The sequence below is a fragment of the Rutilus rutilus genome (assembly GCF_951802725.1).
Source record: "Rutilus rutilus genome assembly, chromosome: 9".
Taxonomy (NCBI): domain Eukaryota; kingdom Metazoa; phylum Chordata; class Actinopteri; order Cypriniformes; family Leuciscidae; genus Rutilus; species Rutilus rutilus.
The window spans coordinates 17,522,361-17,544,131 of NC_140223.1; the positions used below are offsets into that span (position 1 = coordinate 17,522,361).

At 35.4% G+C, this 21,771-nt stretch overlaps 1 protein-coding gene across 3 annotated transcripts in view; it reads right to left on the reverse strand.

Moving 5' to 3' along the window:
* Window positions 1-2,186: 2,186 nt before the first annotated feature.
* Window positions 2,187-21,771, reverse strand: part of tpst1 (tyrosylprotein sulfotransferase 1) — a 45,617-nt gene continuing 26,032 nt past the window's right edge. The window contains exons 3-6 of one of the 3 annotated variants that reach the window (XM_084418983.1): window positions 20,313-20,511; window positions 7,487-7,537; window positions 4,835-4,900; window positions 2,188-3,171 (exon numbers count right to left, since the gene is read on the reverse strand). In XM_084418983.1, coding sequence (XP_084275109.1) covers window positions 4,865-4,900; window positions 7,487-7,537; window positions 20,313-20,511 — 286 coding nt within the window. In that variant the 3' untranslated portion in view covers window positions 2,188-3,171; window positions 4,835-4,864. Of the gene's footprint in view, window positions 3,172-4,834; window positions 4,901-7,486; window positions 7,538-20,312; window positions 20,512-21,771 lie in introns of all 3 variants that reach the window. The other 2 variants (XM_084418984.1, XM_084418985.1) reach the window with 2 other exon arrangements.

Below are 21,771 nucleotides of genomic sequence, written 5' to 3' on the forward strand. Positions count from 1 at the left end.
GCTGTCCAGTTGGGCCCGTTATCGCTGTGTGAGGAACCTTGGAGTGATTATTGACTCATCTCTACTTTGCAATAAGCAGATCAGTGCTGTTGTAAAGAGTAGGTTTTACCATCTGAGATCAATTGCTAAAATAAAAACTTTCCTTTCCCATTCTGACTTGGAAATTGTGATCCACTCATTTAATTCATCTATAGGTTATTGCAACCCATTGTATAGTGGTCTGCCCCGAACTGCATTATCTCATCTACAACTCATCCAGAATGCTTCTGCCAGGCTGTTAACAGGATTAAGAAAAAGGGATCATATTTCCACAGTTTTGGGGAAATCTCTACACTGGCTCCCGGTGAAATTCAGGGTGCATTTAAACAAATTTGACTTTTGTTTACAAGGCACTGTTTGGTCTCGCACCCAAATATATTAGTGACCTTTTAAACCCTTACTCCCCAACTAGAGCACTCAGGTCTTCCGACCAATTGCTATTGACGGTTCCTCGTTGCCGTTCTAAATCTAAGGGTGGCCGTGCCTTTTCGGTGAAGGGTCCGAAATTATGGAATAGTCTTCCTTTCCATGTGAGGTCATCTTCATCGCTAGCCATTTTTAAGTCTTCTTTAAAAACATATCTGTTTTCTTTAGCTTTTGAATGGATCATGAAATGGGTTTTTGAAGCTGATAGAATGTATGATGTTGTATTTAAATGTGTTTATTTATTCTTGCTTGATCTGTAAAGCACTTTGGGTCAACTTCTGTTGTTTTTAAATGTGCTGTAAAAATAAAGGTTGACTTGACTTGACATTTAACCATTAGGTCTTTGTCTTTCAAACACATTAAAATGCACAAATTCACTAGGGATTCCCCAACTTTTTTTGTCAGCTGAACCTTTTTGACCAAATACCTGATTTTCTTGATGTAAACCCTTGGATTTTAAGTTAATAAGTTAGGTCAATAACAACAACAAAAAAATGTTGTAGAAAACAAAGAATGGAATATATTTTCTCTTTGTATTTTTGTCAATATGGTACAAGATGATCCTATTCAAATCAATGTGATAAACGGGATTAAAATCAGATTATATTAGGCTACCTTAAATGTGTAATGTAATGGATTACATTACTAACTACAATTTTTGTCATGTAATTTGGATTCAGTAACTGAATCATTAATATATATATATTACATAGGCCTACCGTTGAAAAGCTTGGGGTCAGTAATAAAAAAAAAAGTAATTTAGTTTCAATTCAATTTATGCATTAAATTGATCAGAAGTTACAAAGTTTCTCATGAAGTTATGTCGAACTTTCTATTTTTCAAAGAATCCTGAAAAAAAAAAAAAATGGTGTGATAAGAAATGTTTCTTGAGCAGCAAATCAGTATTAGAATGATCTCCGAAGGATCATGTGACACTGAAGACTGGAGTAATGATGTTTAGCTAAACTCAGCTTTGCATCACAGGAATAAATTACATTTTAAAATATATTAAAATAGAAAGCAGTCATTTTAAATTAGTGATGGGGAAACAAGGCTTTCTGAAGCGTTTGAGGCTTTCATCAAATTGTGCCGACAAATGGTTTATGACTCGAAGCTTTTAACACAATTCGCATTAGCGACATCTGGTGGTCGGACTTGTTTTCGCCACCATAAATCACGGCAGAGCAGAAACAGCACGTGGACTTCGGAAGTCCGTGACATACAAGAGTGGAATCAATCTGGGGTCAGATATCAGTTCTATCTAATCTTATCTAAATTATGTCAATGAGACCACAACTCGTGTAATGTGCAGCCTGGTCAACGGATTCACATATTGATCAATAATATAAAATATACAAACATGTGATCATAATTAGTAATGAAAAAAAAATATCATATATATATTATTTTTTTTACACAATTTATGTTATAGGGAAGTATTGTGTTAAATCATTTAAATAAATAAAGCCTCCTCGATAATCATTTCCATTTTTATGCATCAGATGAGGTCGGAAATCGCCATTTTTTTTTCAAACCAGCTTTTCCGACCTTGCTGCATGACGTTCGAAGCTCCAAACGTCAGCAATCACGTGGTATTGTCATTTCGATACGGTACGATACGGTTCACACGGTAGTGTGTGATACAATAGTGCTTAGAAAACTGAGTCAGAGCATCGGAGCCCCTGTATTAACCGTCCCATGACTATAAACTGTAGGCTAATCATATTTCACAATATCACTGTATTTTTGATCAAATAAATGCAGTCTGGTTGAGCATTAGAGACTTCACAAACATTTTAAACAGTATTGCACAGTACAGTATTGTGTAAATGAAAGAAGGGAAGAGCATGTGTGCAGTGTATCAAAGTAACCATTAGAGGGAGCCATACATATGACTTCTACCACATTATACTTCCACAGAGACTGTAAGTGAAAACCTTGTTTCCTGCTGCTAATACAAGAATCTGACTATTGTCAGCAAATTGGCTGCCAACAGCGCTTAGGGATTTATTTCATTGAAAGAAATAAAAGAGTACATAATTATGATTTACACAAGTACAAAAATAACAATCGTAAAAACAACATCACCGATGTGCGTTTCTCTGCCAATGGAGAAAATGTCAATGAGCCTTCTTCCGTTCAACACTGGCAGCTCATTTATTACAGCTCTCCTCAAAGTACATAAGGTCACTCCAACGCAAATGCAGAGAACAAAATGCATGTCTATCTCTACACAAGATTGAATTCTTGCACATCATTCAGTACCCAAGGAATTGCACATTACGAAGGCATGAAAATAAAAACCAACATTAAAATTGCGTCTTCTAAAGCCAAAGCTCCTCCATAAATATTTCCTTGCTGCTAATTAAATCCACTGTATTTTCTTATAACAGAATCACAGGTTTATGAAGCCAGGAAAATGAACGGAAATTAAAAGAGTAGTGTGGAAAAACAGAAAAGAAGAAAACACAAAATTCAGAACAGCAATGACATTCTTAGGCCACAATTGTTACAGTACAACATCAAAGGCCAAAACTGTCCTACAAAGAGTTTTCTGAGTCCAGAGGCCTGTGTGTGTGTGTGTGTATATATGTGTGTTTGGTGTGTGTGTGTGTGTGTGTGTGTGTTTCCATGCATGGAGGTCCCAGCATAGCGGGGGTTGACGCAAGTCCATCATGGTCCCACGGCATCTGCTTCTACTCAGCCCTGAAACACAGCAAGAGCCCGTCAGCGGAGTAAAAGGCCAACTGTGTTTAGTGCGCTACGTCACTACGTCAGCGTCATCACCAGTCACTGCTGACATCAGAGGCCTGAGCCGCCATGATTTACTACACAACTGATCAAATTAACAGAATACTGTCACATTATTCTTTTATTCCACAAATCAATTACCACAAGCCAAATAAATCTTTGGCTTTTGTTAATCAGAATATTTACATGTCTATTCATTACCATAAAACTTTAATGGTAATGAGTATTTAAAGCAAATTTTTTTTGTTAATTAAAACATGAAATGTCTGATTTTCTGTCTTCTGCTCAACATAATTAGGCTGTGAAATTATTTGATATTTCTGGCATATTTAAAGGAGAGACTTTCATTCTACGGGGAAATAAATCAGTGATACTTTTTTTTACAGAAAAAAATATTGTGCTTGGCACAAAGCACAAGAATACTGATAGTAAATAATGTCACGTTGTAAAATAATAACAATATTATTTATTGTTGTTTTGTATCTAATTGTTTATAAAACAATTAAATACATAATAATAATAATAAAAACTGTTATTAAAAACAAATTCTTATTAAAAATAATTAAATAGATAAAATATATTATTATTAAAACAAATAAATGGATAATTTATTACGTTATTTATTTGTTTTCAATAATTATAATAAACTATCTATTTTTTTATAATAATAATAATAATAATAATAACAACAAATTGTTATATTTAAAAGTATAATATTAATATAATAATAATAGTAATAACAATAATGCAAAAATAATTGTTTTGTATCGAATTATTTATAAAAAAATTAAATAATAATAATAATAAATTATGTTATATTTAAAAGTATAATATTAATATAATAATAATAATAATAATAGTAGTAATAACAATAATGCAAAAATAATTGTTGTTTTGTATCGAATTATTTATAAAAAAAATTTATAATAATAATAATAATAATAATAAATTATGTTATATTTAAAAGTATAATATTAATATAATAATAATAGTAGTAATAACAATAATGCAAAAATAATTGTTGTTTTGTATCGAATTATTTATAAAAAAATTAAATAATAATAATAATAATTTTCAATAACAACAACCTATCTATTAAATTGTTTATAATAATAATAATAATAAACTATTTATTCAATTGTTTATAATAATAATAATAATAATAATAATAATAATACATTTTGTTATATATTTAATAGTGTATAATAATATATTAATATAATAATAATTAAACAATAATTATTGTTTTGCATCTATTTATGAAAAATTAAATGCATAATAATAATAATAATAATTATTATTAATAATACATTTATTATTATAAATAAATAATAATATTATAAATAATTAAATGGATTATAATAATACAAATAATAGCAATAAATTATCCATTTATTTGCTTGAATAATAAAAAGAATACATTATTATATTTATTTAATAGTATATAATATATTTATATAATAATAGTAACAGCAACAAAGCAAAACATTTATTCATTCTTCTAGCAGAAATGGCAGTTTTAACACACACACAGTAAATCTCAAAAGGCATGTTAATAATGCAAAACACTTTCTGATCCAAAGAGGAATAAAAGTTTTCAGAGTAGAAAATAACTCACTTCTATTGAAAAAGCTCTTGTCTTCTCCTCCTAACTTGGGTTTGGCTTTTCTGGAGACTTCTGAAGCTGTTATAAGACAAACATCTGTTACACATGTGTGGACACAACGCTGTACAGTATAATGTGTGAATGAACCGTTTCAGTGTATTGTACGGTTCTGAGCAATAATGTTAGTGCACTTCACAATATAGCAGATCTGATGAGAGTGTATGTGATATGATATTCATTTGTGAATATGATTCATATTCATTAACCAAAGATGTTTGAATTACAGCGACCTCCGTCCCTCTTGACCTTCTCAACACCATCTAATCCAGGGGTTTTCTTTTCTTTTTTTCTTCTTTTTTTGATGCCAAGGACCCCAAAATATGATGATCTTCTTGCAAGGGAGCCCAAACTATAAAGGCAGCTAAATATTAACTATAAATATTAAGGATACATAATACATAGAGAAAGCATTTTGTTTGCTAAATAAAATCATTGGTTTTTATATTATCACTAAACCAAATCCAAAATAAAAAAATTCATATTGAAGGCACAGTATGTAAGTTTCGCCGCCAAAGGTCACTTTTTTAGAACAAAGGTGTCGCTTGATGACACTGTAAATGAGCGTGGAATCATGAGAGTTGCCGTCTTCATCTCCAAAGTAAAGTCAAAACAATCTAAATATATTTGAGTGTGTTGAAAGTTGTTATTGCTATGTGCGTTCGCTCTGTGGAGACAATTGTTGCTATTGATATTAGAATATCATATTAATAAAAGCTGGATGACTTGTGTTGCTAAATGGCATGCAGTTCATTTTAAAATATATTGTATGGTGGAGAAAATTCTGTATTACTGTTACTACAAATAAAGCTCTTTCTGGTTATGCTATGTTAGCTACTTGACAAAATAGTGTTGTCTCCGAGGCACGGCACAAACATGGTACTCGCGGTAAATCAAGAAAACAAGAGATTCAAACAATAAGACTAACCGCGTTGAGCTTTATAACAATGATTAGTTTTCTGTCGATAAAGGTCGAAAACAGTTGCTCACCAGTCTAATAAAACGCATAATATATTAAAGTGTCTTTGGTGTTTCCATGGTAGGCGACGCAATGGCATGGGCCGTTAAAATGGCTGATTTCTCTGGATTTAAACATTGTCAAACTTTTGGGATAATGCAAGTACACAAGGCAACAAAATAAACAACATTGTTTTAGTGTTTTTTGGATATTTAAAAAAAAAGTACATATTGTGCCTTTAACTGAAAAAAAAAGTATATATATATATATATATATATATATATATATAGTACCAGTCAAAAGTTTGGAAACACTACTATTTTTAATGCTTTTGAAAGAAGTCTCTTATGCTCATCAAGCCTGCAGTTAAAAAAAAAAAAAAAACAGTAATATTATGAAATATTATTACAATTTAAAATAATGGTTCTCTTTTTTAATATACTTTAAAATGTAATTTATTTTTGTGATGCAAAGCTGAATTTTCATCAGCAAGTACTCCAGTCTTTGGTGTCTTATGATCCTTCAGAAATCATTCTAATATGCTGATTTATGATCAATGTTGGAAACAGTTGTGCTGCTTAATATTTTTTTATAACCTGAGATACTTTTTTCAGGATTATTTGATGAATAAAAAGTTAAAAAGAACTATTTATTTAGAATAGAAATCTTTTGTAACAATATACACTACCGTTCAAAAGTTTGGGAACAATAACTATTTTTTTTTTAAAGAAATTAGTACTTTAATTCAACAAGAATGCGTTAAATTGATAAAAGGTGATGGTAACGATTTATATTGTTAGAAATGTTTTTATTTTGAATAAATGCCGTTTTTATGAATAAATGCTGTTAACGTTTTACTCATCAATGAATCCTGAAAAAAGTATTCCAAAAAAATATATTAAACAGCACAACTGTTTCCATCATTGATAATAACTGAGTATCAAATCATCATATTAGAATGATTTATGAAGGATCATAAGACACCAAAGACTGGAGTACTTGCTGATGAAAATTCAGCTTTGCATCACAAAAATAAATTAAATTTTAAAGTATATTAAAAAAGAGAACCATTATTTTAAATTGTAACAATATTTCATAATATTACTGTTTTTTTTGTGTGTTTTTAAAAAAAATAGTATTCCCACCAACTTTTTGAAAACCTCCGAGTACTACCTTAATGGCACTGCAAATCTAACAGGATTTGTTTGTTTTTCTATAAAATTTTTGCTTATATTTTGAGCTAAAAAATATTGCTAAATGCAAAATCGTTCCCATCATCTGTCCAAGAGGGGGCGGTATAAGCCTTCTATCTAGAAAGCAGAACTATGCACACAAAATGAGGCCACACACATTTCTAGCAGCTAATGTGATCAGATCAAAAAAAAAAATGAAACCATGAGATCAGAGGAGCGCAGGCTGGAGGAGATCAAGACACCTTATTAACCACCATTATGATCAGAAATTACGTGAAGAGAAAAGAATCAGAGTGAGTGGAAGCAGATGGGAAGTGAAGATCTCTAAATGCCCACCATTTTATTTACTAGTGGTGGGCATACTGTAACAAACAAAAAAAGGAAGAAGAAAATCAATCAATAAAAAAAAGAAGCCATTTGTGAAGAGCTTAAGGACAGGCCGAATATCTACCATACCTGTGTCTGTTCTTTAAGAAAATCAGGTAGCTGAAATTCACCCTTAAAGACCTGGAAAAACAGAGAGCTGATTTTAGAGGCTGTCACACTGTGCAAACACAGGATCTACAGTCTTTCCACAAAGAGAACTGCTCATTCATTACACAGTTCAAACTTATTTCTCTACCTGAAGTTATTTTAATCTCTAAAAACATCCTTCTGAACAGCGTCAATACAAACGGTTTTATATGCCTCCAGAAAGCAGTAATGGCCAAATGAAAAGTCTGGCGCTGAACGGATAACAGAGTCCTCTTATGTGAAACGCTCTCTCGCGCCGCTAGGAGGATATTGTGTGTCAATTCCCAGGGTGTCTAACTTCACAAAATTCACAAGCTCTGTCCAGGGATGAAAGAAAGAGTGAAAGACTGTGAGAGAGTGAAAGAGAGCCAGACTGAATGCTGGTGTGAGAAGCAGCCAGTGTGTCTGCTCCAGAGAGGACGACAATCTCCAATTAAGACACGTCCAGCTGATCTCATTTCCTGGCTTTAGTTTCCGAGCTGAGGAAATTGGGAATGAGGAGCACAGAGAATCGTGCAAGTGTTTGGGGTGCCACAGGAAAGAAGCGCTGACCTGACAGGAAGCTAGACAACTTGGCGATCAGAAAACACTTTCCGCTGCGGGTCAGTTATTGCAGCTCTGTGAAGGGGTTTTTCTTATAAACAACCCATTTCATTTCTGCAGGAGACAAAAGCTGTATGCATGAGAGGCAAAGATCCTAAAAAGTGATCAAGTCCTGTCTTGCTTTTCCTCATACATAAAAAGATAGAACGATAGAATGATAGAACGACAGATAGAGATAGAACAAAAGATAGATAGAACAATAGAATGACAGATAGAACGATACATAGATAGAATGGTACATAAAACAATAGATTGAAGAACGATAGTTAGAAGGATGGAAGACAGAAACATAGGACCAAACGATAGACCGAAAGATAGACAGAAGGACCGAATGATAGATAGAACGATAGACAGAAGGACCGAAGGATAGAATGAAAGATAGACAGAAGGACCGAACGATAGAACGAAAGTTACATAGAAGGAACGAACAAACGAATATTATATTATATTATATATATATATATATATATATATATATATATATATATATATATATATATATATATATATATATAGAGAGAGAGAGAGAGAGAGAGAGAGAGAGAGAGAGAGAGAGAGAGAGAGAGAGAGAGAGAGAGAGAGAGAGAGAGAGAGAGAGAGAGAGAGAGAGAGAGAGAGAGAGAGAGAGAGAGAGAGAGATTTTTTTTTACAAAGTGCACGCCAAATAAAGTTATCGTCTCATAAAAGAAGGCATTGATTATGAACTATTGAAACAAGTCACGTAACATACCTAAGTAACAATGTAACAAATTTGCATAAAGGCAGTATATAGTCTTCAATGGCCGCCAGCAAACATCTACTTGACCCGCGCTCAAACACTGTAGTTTTAGCGGAGGCCTAAAGAGTTTAGTTTGTGTTGTCGACATGTTCAGAAGATGCTGTTTTCAGCGTTATGAATCCACTTTGCATGCACTTAAAAAGGATGAGGACTCACGCTGGAATTGATCCAGAAAAACCAATGCCAAAAGCAGCAGACCAATAGACTGGGCCGTCTGACCAATCAGAGCAGAGTATGCTTGCAGAAAGGAGGGGTTTAGAGAGACTAAATATTTGCCCATCCCTTTTTCTGAGAGTGTTTGGGTTTTTGGTAGAGGAGAACTGAGTGAATTTTTACAGTCAGCTGAACTGTGGGATATGGCGGTTACGCAAGACTTCAGACCCAATTACAGAGAGGAGTTTCCGGGCTGCTGGTTAAAGAGAGCTGGAATCACTGGTGGGTCAAGAGGCGGGGGTTAGCCGGTGGGTGTAGAAGTAAGCGAGTTCGGTTGGGGTTCGTTTGAGTCAAGTTGTCTAGCCAAACTTGCGGTTTAGAGCTCGAGTGGAATTCATTTGCAATGAGAAAGGCATGCATGTTTCCCAACTCCCTGGGTTACATTTTGTAATGACCCATTGCTCATCCAAGACTGTTACCCGCACTAAATCCTGTTAATGTTGCGTTAGAGGTGGCGATTCGTCAGACATATCCCCACGGCTGGAGGACAATCGATGGTTAAAAAGAAAGTCCTGCTCACATGTCTTGGCTGTGACTGGTTCTGATTCATTCATTTTGTTAGTGTGGATAACAAATGAACGAGTAGGATTTGTAGAAGTCCCTAAAAGTCAATATGATCTTCTCCAATCCCCAAACACTCCTTCACATCTCCACAACAACAAGCGTCTGATAAGAAGCGTCTGTGTTGGCTGCAATGACGTATCTGGTTCTCTATGTTGGATATAACAGAAGTAACACGCAAAAATGAGACAACCAGGACCCTCGTATGACATTTGTTTGGTTCGCTACCACGGTAAAGTCAATTTTTTTCGGCGCTGATGTAACAGGACACACTTATTCTTCAAGCAAAAGCTGTTAGTACAGAGAATAATTTGACGAAACCCGTGAGTAACTGAGGGCGCGTGCGATTGAGACGGGCAAATTCTTCAGATCCTCAACGTTTCTGAGCTCCAGGGAGGCGGCGGTGGAAAAACTGACTGTGCGGCCCAGCAGGGGAATATTCTCTACTGGAATGTTTACATTCAGCCCTCCTGTAGCTTTCAGCATGGACCGCTTACTGAACAGTAGGTTTAACTTCTATAAATACATGGAGCAAGAAAATTAATCATTGGAATTATGTCATATTTGGCCAATACAAATAACGATGTAGAAGTAAAAAAAAATACCATATGCTGTTTCAAGACCCATATGCCTTTCTGTAAAACAAAAAAGCCATAAAAGCAGTCCAATTGATTTGTTCACTATATTACAACCCAGCTGAAGCCTTTTGATAGCTTTATGTTAGGAACAGACCGCATAACAGGACGCATTATGCCTAACATCTTTTCTTTTAACAACATTTTGCATTCCACAGAAATCGATCAAGTCCAGTGTACACTACCGTTTAAAAGTTAGGGTTCAGAACGATTTTGTTTTGTAGAAATCAATGCTTTTATTACCTATAAAGCCAGAGCAGAACTCTCCGAGAAACACACAGCGGCGTTTCAATCGGGCGAACCAATGATTCAATGGTCCATTCATATAGAGAGTCATTTATTTAATTCCTGAATAAATCAGCTGTTTGAATGAATCGAATGACTCAATGACTTACTCATTTGCTGCCACCTACTGGCAGTTTTGGTCTCTTATTTAGCACATCACTTCCATAAAACAAATTCACATTTTGGGGATAGTTTGCCCCAAATTTTTTTATTTTGTTTATTTACAATTACTCGCCCTCATGTCATTTCTTTCTTTTGTGGAACATAAAAGAAAATATTTTGAAGAATGCTGGCAACCAAACTGTTTTGGCATCTAAATACCAATGCAAATGCAGCTTCTGAAGAAAAAACATCATGGCCGTTGTAGCCTAAAAGTTTGAATCAAATAAAATATTTATTTCTAAAGCTATTTTTTTGTTATGTCTATTTGATGCTTTTCTCATTTAAAACAATAATTATTTTTAAGTAAATTTTTTCAGCCAAATTTGATGTGTGATTAATTAGCAATTAATTAGATTAACTAATTGGTACATGTAATTATTTAAAAAAAATGTTTTTTAAATATCGCTTGACAGCCCTAATATCCATTTCAAATAAATGCTGTTCTTTTAAACTTTCGATTCATCAAATAATTCAGAAAAAATAGATCAGTTTCCACAAAAATATGCAGCGAAACCGGTTTTCAACATTGATAATAATAAATGTTTCACTTGATTTCATTTGTAGCATTTAAAATTATCAATTTTAGTTTCGAGTGATTTTGAAAGATATTTAGACAAAATAGCACAGAATTTTATTATTATTATCGTCTGAACTTGAAAATAATTATCGGCTTGATATCGCTGTATCCTTAAAAAACAGCCCTGAAGTAAACAAACACCAAATTACTTTAAACTAGATCTTAACTTGAAGATTTGCATCAAAAGAGGATCTGATCTTATAGTGTAATGGCTTAGACACATTAGGGTGGTCTGGTTAATCCCTAATGGGCTTCAAATGCGAGGTGGCGAGCAGACAAAGATGTTGACAGATGTGTGCAGCTGACTGTGTCTCAGCCTCGGGTAGAGGAACCGTCGGCCCTCATCTCCCAGAATCACCTGCTGTAGCCTCTGACGACAGACGCAGTGGAGCGTAGCAGAAAGCTGGTGCTCACTGTTCCATATCACAGAAATATGGCAAAAGCAATTCATCAAAAATGAATTAAACTGTGGTAGGACAGTCATACACCAACAGCTCCTCTAATGCAAGACGACACTGCTGACTCAATGAGTTAACACACAGCAGACGCAGAGGGTTTTACCCCGGTGCCATGACTTCTTACCTTGGGCAGGACTAGACCCGCAGGAAAGAGACATTTAACATTATTACACACTGTATCAACTATGTGTAAAAAGTTATAGCTTAAGTATTAAGATTCAGCGTGTAACTCACTAACCATAATCCACACTGGTTATCGTTAGCTAAAACTAAAACTATTCATTTAAAATTTTTGATTAAATGGACATGAGTTTTTTTTTGTTTTTCCAGAAAATCTAGTTCTTGTTATACAAGTTATATAAAGTATTACACAAAACTGAATCGAACTTCTAATCCACATGACCTCCTTTTCTGGTCAACAAACTGCCATATTTGGCATGTTGGTGCCAAGCCTCCAGTACAGCTAAACACTACCATTTCCACATGATGCCACTAGCAGCGCAGTTGAGACCGACTTATTGACCATAATATCAATTTCCCAACACGAATCATGACGAAGCTGCAAAGTCATTTAATAGGTATCAATTGTGGCTTTGGACAGGATTCAAAATGTACTAATTCACAGGAGACCGATGACACACAATTAAAGGGTGGAGAAGCAAATGACTGTCACTTATTCTCTGCATTCTGCATTATATAGAAGCCTTTGTGAAGTGCAACAATATGGACCAGGAAGAGTCAATCTGTTGTAAAAAAAAAAAAAACACACAAAAAACACATGTCTTGATAAGATAATGTCACTGAAACCTGGGCAACTATATACATCCGTCCTCATGTTACCGGTGTCCTACATAGTTTGGGTGGATCGTGTTGAATCTGCATAAACAAACCAGATGAAAGTAAGATAAGCAAAATACATCAGCTAAGCATGATACATGAGACAGCTATAGAAGCAGTTGACAGGGATCCCATGAAAATAGGTTTTTATAGCATTTAGTCCATGTCTATTACCATTAAGTGTATGTATACACTACTGTTTTTCCTCATTTCTTGCTTACTCATGGCATGACTGCACAGGTCGAGATTGCTGTGGCCCGGTAAAAATGTCAACAGGACCTAAATTCACAACTTCAGTAGACACAGTTTGACCATTTGAACACTCAAAAGCGTTCCTTTTACCTTGCAAGCATTGAATTACGCTAATCTGCTTATTTTTCACTAAATGGTAAGCAACTGGACATGTGATAGTGCTACCTTCATTATGCCCATTTAGTCCGGAGTGCTCAGATCAATATTACCAACTAAAGCCACAATACTTAATTGCAGAAATGGTGCATTACTGCCACAAGCAATTAGGTCCAAGTTTAATTACCACAGGACACAAGCATTGTAAAAGTGCAATGATATTCAGAATGGATGTCAATAGCTTTCGGGCTGTAAAAACGCTGTAGTTTCAACAACCTGTTACTGATGTTTTTTAGAAGAAAAAGGGTTCTTAAAGGGATAGTTCACACAAAATGTATTTTGTATTTTCCTTATGTACAAAAAATATACTCACCCTCATGTTGTAAGATATTTATTTTGCAGAATGAATCGCAAAGAAGATATTTTGAAGATTGATTTTTTTGGTCTATATACTGTAGACAACGGAAAACAATGTGGTGCGGTGTCATTTTGGACCCAATCTACTTTCATTGTATAGACAGAAAGAGAAACATTATTCAAAATGTCTTTATGTTCCACAAAAGAAGTAGTAGTCATACACCCCAAGAAAAATAAAAGTTCACTGGGGTTCAATGTAGAACTGTAGGGTTCTTGATTCAGTTTTAAAGAACCCTTCATGATAGTTCATCCTAAAATTAAAATTCATAATTTTTTAATTAATTTTGAGCAGAAATGTCTTAAATTATTAATTCTTTCATGCTTAATGGGTTATTACATTTTTTGTACTGATAATGTATGTTTATTAGCTGTTTAATTAATAAAATGTAAAGCCTCATTAAAGCCTCTGTCACTTCACAAATTGGAAGTTTGGAGTTTTCTTAAATATTACATAATAAATGTTCATTTTCTTTGTGGATACACTAGCATTTAGATGCCCTCAAAGCTAACAGACATGGACTAACTAAAAGCCACAAAACTCTCAATTTGATTTCATCAGGTCTTAACTTCATGAAAACAATTAAGTGTTAGTGAAACTGCAAAGAAAGGAATTTGATAATGTAATTGATGCAACACTAAGAAATGCAACACAAATAGCTGGTTTGCCCCGAATCCGCCTCAAAAACAAGGCAGACAAAACCATGACATGTTAAGGAAGTGCAGCTGCAAAAGCCATCAGCTCTCACCAGACCTCAGCTGTGGCCGAGGTCTCTTCCACAGACCAGCACCATGACTGTGCAACATTGCAGCTTTTTTTCCTCTGATGAGCTGGAGTCTTGCAGTTCGCCCCTGTTACCAAGGAAACCTCGTTATTTAGAGGCTTGCGACTTCAAAGCCATATCTACAGCTATCCAGATACTGTACAGAAATGGCAAAAAGACTTGCATTCAGAGCTTACAGCAAAGACGTCATGTGAAGGAGACGGCCGAATCAATCAAAAACACAGACGGTCGCTGACAAAACCAAGCATTCAAGTAATGTACATACAAGCCTCTTACACTGAAGGTTTTCATTTTGAAACATTCCAGGCAATTGTTTTATATGCAAATGTTTGCAAAAGGACACACATTTTGAGTGATTTCATAGTCGAGTGCTCTGACGCTTAAGAATGAGCAATTTATTGGAAATTAAAACTTACATGTATCTAACGTCTTATACATTTAAAGACATCACGTTTTTAGCATTTCACATGCTTATTCAGAAAAAGAGGTGATCAGGGTTCCAGACTGCGACCATTTTTTGAGAATGTGCGAGTTAAAATTGTATGTGGTGACATTGTGGTCGCATTTGTGCGAGTGCATGGTCATGTACTACTTAGTTAAATTCACTCATGAATTTTCCTGCATTGAACTTGTTTTAGCGCCCGCCAAAGTGAATGTTTGTCCTGCCAAAGTCTTATTTGATCGGTGAGTAATGTAGATGAACTGCTGGGCTTGTGACAGGGTGCATGTTTAACTGAAAGAGCGAGCAGAGAGAGAGAGACGCGCAAAAAAGAACTATCCAGTGATGAAATGTTGTCTGTGTTGACACAAATCTTGGATGTCCATGTCCTAACTAATCACACAACGCGCATGACACGTCCAATTCGCGAACTAATGACTCCTTTGAACCGATTCATTTTAATGAATGGTTAAAACAACTGATCTTTCCAACAGTGAACTCAGGAGACGTCTGAATCGGTGTATAACTAATCAGTAACACTTTACAATAAGGTTCTATTTATTACATAAATGACATAAAAAGTACAGTTTGCCTACTCAAGCTTAAGCTTTAAAATAAATAAAACCACTTGTTTTTTTGAAAAGCATATGGCTACATTTTTCCACACAGTGTTATCAAGAATCGATAAGAGAATCGTTAAATAATCGGATCGATAATCAAAATCGTCAGTGGCATTACTATTGATAAAATCTTATCAATTCCCATCCCTATGTGAAGACAGTAAAATTATAATCAAACATTAAAGAACATACATGTTTTATTAATAGTTTTTTTGAGAGTTAAAAGATTAAAACATTTTGCTAACAAAACTTGCAATGCAACTTTACAATATTTGTTTTGACACTGTCAGTCTTTTTACATCAGTGCAAAACTAGGGTATGCAGATTAAGACCACTATTCATCAGCATGCATTGATTAATCCTATGGCATGTAGCAAAAAAAAAAAAAAGGTGCGACCAAATCATATGCTGATGTGACCAACTGAGAAAGTTGGTAGCACCCGTGCGACCAGTGGAAAAGTTAGTCTGGAGCCCTGGGTGATCCATGGTGAAAGTCAGAGCCTTTTGCGTATGATTGCTTATACCGGTCTGACAAGCGACAGTTTCTCGTGCACTTCTCAATTTCTTCGACAATATAAGCAGATCCTCATCCGGTGGGACTCTAACGAGAACTAAATATACCAATACGAATCAAAATACTGTCACACTTGGATGCTCGTGGGTACAAACCATCACCTGTCATCACTTCAATACTGTATCCACAATGTCACCAACTGCATTCTGCTGTACTCATGAGAATGAGTGAGAAATTCAATGTGAAAGTACATTTCATTGTTGCCTATTACGGCAGTAAAAAAGTCAATTTGCAAGGAATTCAAGTGGAGTTTTGACAGTCAACTAGCAATGATACGACGCTCATGTTTTGTCTGGATCTATTCATTTATTCAAATATCAAATTTCATTTATTTTATGACAAGGTGTAGGTTTGGTATAAAATGTCATGTGGTGTGACTCCCCAAAATCTTAATATGTATGAATTATTTTATGACATATGCAAAACTTTTTACCTTGTAATATACACTAATGTTCAAAAGTTTGGGGTCAGTATGATTTTTAAAATGTAACACTTTTATTCCATAAGGACGTGTTAAATTGATCAAAAGTGACTGTAAAGACATTTATAATGTCACAAAAGATTTATATTCCAAATAAATGCTGCTCTTTTGAACTTTACTATTGATCAAAGAATCTTGGAATCATAGTTTACACAATAATTAAGCAGCACAACTTGTTTCAACAATGCTTCATGGGCAGCAAATTAGCATATTAGAATGATTTCGGAAGCATCATGTGACTCTGAAGAGTGTTGTAATGATGCCTGGAAAATCAGCTTTGCCATCACAGGAATGAAATTATATTTTAAAGTATATTAAAATAGAAAACAAGTATTTTAAATTGTAATACTATTTCATTTATATTTTAGATCAAATCCATTAAACCTTGGTGAGAATGAGAGACTTATTTTAAAAACATTAAAATATCTGACCAACTCCAAACTTTTGAATGGTATATATTTAAAATATTTTTTTAATAATGGATTACAATGAAAATTTAATCATATAACAAATATGTTATTACTTTTAGTTGATGTTACACTACATGACATTTTTAGTCATTAAATTAAAAATGTTCTTGAAAATGGTAAAAACGTTTTTCCAAATCGTATTAAACCAACATGTATGTACACAAAGAGTACATTTCAAGGCACAAGGCACATATTGGTCACTGACCTACATGCTTAGTTTGCATTGATTTCAGCACACCAAGGCCTGAGAATATAGTACGAGCAAATGAGAGGCCTACTGACCTATACTGAAAGCACTGCAATACAAGCACAGAGAAACTCTGAATTTAATGGATGTTAAAACAAGTCGAAATAAAACGGCTCATATTCTTTGCCCTCTGAAGCTCAGCTTGCTTCTTAGACTTCAAAAATAGTCGCACCACAGTTCACACAAATTTTACTGCACTCGCTCTGTGTTACGGTCTGTCTGCATTGCACACCTCGTGAGCAGATCTTAGATCTTCGCTGTTGTGTGTGTGTCGTACTCCATGTCGGAGGAGGGAAGGGGGAGGCTTAACGACTGATCCATGCAGCTGTGTTTGATCCAGGGGAAATACACATTAATGCGGTGCAGATGTGCTTCTCCCAATGTCTCTCTCTCACTCACATACACACACAGCCTTGAGTCAGAAAGATGGATCTGGCTGGTTGAAGGAGAGGGACTACAACAATAGCTTTTCAAAAGAATGCTGAATGAAATCTGGACTGCTTTGTGGGGCACAAGCATGCACAAAACCAGCCAATCCGTGCGTAAAAAAAAACGCAAACAAACAAATAAAAGATGAAATACAAAATTACAAACAAACAGCACACTCCTGTGCCCAGTTTCAACCCCCACCCCTCAATTTCCGAGCGAAACAATAAACATTCACGATTTTGCCCATGTGCGTAGAAAACTTTAATAGCTTTACAGAATTTGTTAGTCGAATAATCCTCCTTTTCAAAGAAAACAGGGCTTTGAAGATCACAGTGTTTCGGTGAGAAGAACATAATGAGTTTTACTCAACACAAGAAACATATGGAACTGACAGAGATTGGCGCCAATTGAATCGCTGAGAATGAGATGTCCAAAAAAGAAAAGAAAAAGAAAAAAGCAATTGCTCAACTAAAAGGAATCTTCTCTGTGTGGGAAAAAGGGAACAACTGTCATGACAAAGCAGAGCGCAACTGCAGAATATAGTTCAAGGTCGCAGAGATGGAGTATTAAAGGGACAGTTCACCAAAAACTCATCCTCAAGTTGTTCCAAACCTGGATGACTTACTTTCTTCTGTGGGACACAAAAGAAGATATTTTGAAGAATGTTTTTTGCCAATATAATTAGCCTAAATTCAATGGGGTCCAATGTTATATAATTGTATTGACAATAACACAGAGGCATTTTTCTACATGACATGAAGCTGAGTAAATAGTTTTCATTTTTGGGTGAGCTATCCCTTTAAAAACATTCACATTGGATTTCGAGACGGTCCGATCACAATCACGTTCCTACAGCAAAGAAAAGGGGCAACCGGGATGAAGATGTGGCCAGAAAACATTGCCCAGCCAATTTAAATGCCACTGATAATTTCCCAAGGATAGGAATCTGACACAGCTTTCCCATCAAACCCTCCGACACACTGATAGAGCTCAACAGGGGCCTCTTCCAGACCTTGAAGGGGACAAAAAAAAAACAACGCACTCTTCACCGTGACTGTGGTTCACTGCTCAAGTAGCATAAAAATGCTTTCCACCACAGTCAGCACTCCATCAAGTCGTGCAATTTTCCTAAGTTTTGTGTTGATTCAACATGGAAAAAGACTAATAGAGTAAAGATTTATCTTGGCCCAGTCATAGTGAATGACAAGACCACCTAGCCCACCTTGAGTGGCATGGTAGCCATTATTTAGCATGGCACGTGGACAGTGCAACAAGCAGGCACAACTGTAAATCACAGCACCTCAAAACCTTGAAGGCTCTTACGGAGTATTAAACACATTTTATATTCTTTTTTTCATAGTATATTCTTTTTTTCTTTCTTTTTTTCATAGTTTAGCATTTGATTTCATCATTAACCGCTGCAAATGGATAGCAGCTGTGAGGGAGTGTGGTGTAATTCTGCTGATGTAAGAACTGAGCCCAAGTTCTCTTTACAGAAACGAGACTTCCAGTCAGAGCGAGAAGAAAAGGACACTCCGGGGGTAATATTTCCGTCGTGTGTATGATGATTCTGAGCTATTTATGATAAAGTAATTCTAGCAGCTACAACTATTCTTGAACTGTCATAGACTAAATTAGCCTCCAAATTGGTCTAATCTTTAGCGCTGTAAAGAAGATTGAGACGGCAGAGATAGTTTTGCAACATATCCATATTCTGTAAGCTTCACATTGGAAAGAAATGACACATAATGAAGTGAAATTAATAGAAAATAATGCTAATGACGGAATGTCAATCGACAAGCTCGGCTCGTAATAGAATGTACATTTATTAAGGTTTAATAAATAGCAGGCAGTAAGCTGGGTCTACATCCACCAGTGAACCATGAATCATTAGCAATCAGAGAAATGATGACGACTTCGGATTCAATAGTGTCAATCAATGTTTGGTTCTTTATAAAGAACACCCACACCACTCTCAAACACAACTCTATCAACATAAAACAAAATGGCCAATGTTTAACCGTATTTATCCTTAATTTAAAGGGATAGTTCACCCAAAAATGAAAATTCTGTCATCATTTACTCACCCTCAAGTTGTTCCAAACCTGTATGAGTTTCTTTGTTCTGCTGAACACAAAAGAAGATATTTGGAAGAATGTTTGTTATCAACAGATCTCGGTCCCCATTGACTTCCATAGTAGGAAAGAAATATACTATGGTAGTCAATGGGGACCGAGATCTGTTTGGTTACAAACATTCTTCCAAATATCTTCCTTTGTGTTCAGCAGAACAAAGAAACTCATACAGGTTTGGAACAACTTGAGGGTGAGTAAACAATGATAGAATTTTCATTTTTGGGTGAACTATCCCTTTAAGATTTGTCTTTTTTGAGATAGGTGATTGCTAGCCTCTAGCTTACTAGGCAATATAGCAAAAAAATATATATTTTACACACACACACACACACACACACATCCGATCTGCATAACCGGTCTGCGTTAATCCCAGACGTGCAACTCACACCTAAGTACCCGTTTCACACATGGAGATGTTCGCGCCTGCAGGATGTGTGGAATATAAATGGCTTTTAATACTTGGATTAGAAAGTAAAAAACAAACACTGAGCACAAAAGCTAAGCGATACAAAATCCTCTGATCCCAGTCTCATAACATATAGCCCAGCTTGAGGAACACTTTTAACCCGCATACTTGGCAATGTGTCAAAAACGTACATGTCTGATCTAATAATAGCAGCGAGATGATTTAGTAGCGGATGGAGGAAAATGAGGTCGAGGTGCTTTAAGGCACAATTGAAAAAAGTCACCAAAGAAGATAGAATGTAGCGATGCTCACCCTTCTAGTGTTGTCCAGGACAAGGGGGTCGGGCCGGCCGTAGTTGGGAGGGTTGGCGTGGGGATCATAGCCGAGCCTGGCCAGCATTGGGGCGATGACAGGCATGTCCCGCAGCACATCAGGGGGGATCTTACCCACCCACTTGGATAAGGCCTCCACGTTGACAGGCTTGATCACCTGGTCTGTAGATCTCTCTACCCTGTACAAGAAAAGGAGTGTGTCATTGGAGCAGGAACACTATACAGTAAGACTGTAAAGCACCTGTGTATGTCTTACTTAAACAAGTATTCATTACTTCAATGAGCTCATTGTTTCTGCATTAAATTATTTCATTGTTTATATTAATACATTTTTAGCCAACTGTGATTTTGTACATGTACATTTATAACTTAGACAGTTACCTCTGTTAACAGATCACTCTAAATTGTAAAATGGACTCATGCACTTTCTGCTTTGAAATGATGTGTATTGTGAAACGCGCTATACAAATAAATGTGAATTGAATCTTCCCACAGTAATGGGTCTGATTAGATCAAGCAATACAATTAAAGAAAGCACTAGGCTGTGTGTAATGCTTCAAATGAATGGCCTTTCATTCTCCAAGACCATCTCCCAAATGTATCAATTCATATTCCACACTATCCTTGTATTTGATAAGGTACAATGACTTTGATGAATGTTTCTTGATTTGCTAGTCTAGATGTGTAAGTTTCAGCACAACCTGGCAGTGTTTCAATGGTTTTATGCTGAAGTAAAATAGCTTACCGGTTTTATTGAACCCTAATAAATAATTATAGTCTAGTTTCTGCTGCTTACTGTAGTAGAGCATATCCTACTTTCTAACAGCAGAACCTGCTAAATAAGCCGCTTCCATCACCGTACCATAAAACATGTGGATTCAAATTTGCAGAGATATTAAAAATGAATCAGGCATTCATGTCACACCCTGGGTAAATTATTCATATGTCTGAAATTAAATATTTACAAACCCATGGATAAACCAGAAGATGTCAGCTTTTTGTTTAGAGAGAACTAGGAGTGGTTTACTCATTAGTATAACATTTTTTAGGTGTGCCGAAAGAACACCATAGACCCAGAACAATCAACATGGGAAAACCTCACAGTAAAACAAGCAGCTGTGCAAAATATGATACACCGGCGTTTTGCCAGAAGAGAAGTTTATCTATGTATAATCTTTTTACTCTTAATTCTTTTTATAACTGCATCCACTGTGCGTCCGATTGATTGCACTGTATTTTATTTCTGCGTCCTCCTTTTGATTCTAAACTGAACTCAAGTGGCACTGAGAATTGGATAAGAGACAAACATAAATTACTTAATTGGGGAACTTGAGAGATGAAACCATGCTGATGACCTGGGTCTGTGGTGGAGTAGTGAGTTTTGACGTGTAATTAAACTCGGGATTCTGTGGGGTGTGGACTGGATCGATTCCGTTCCT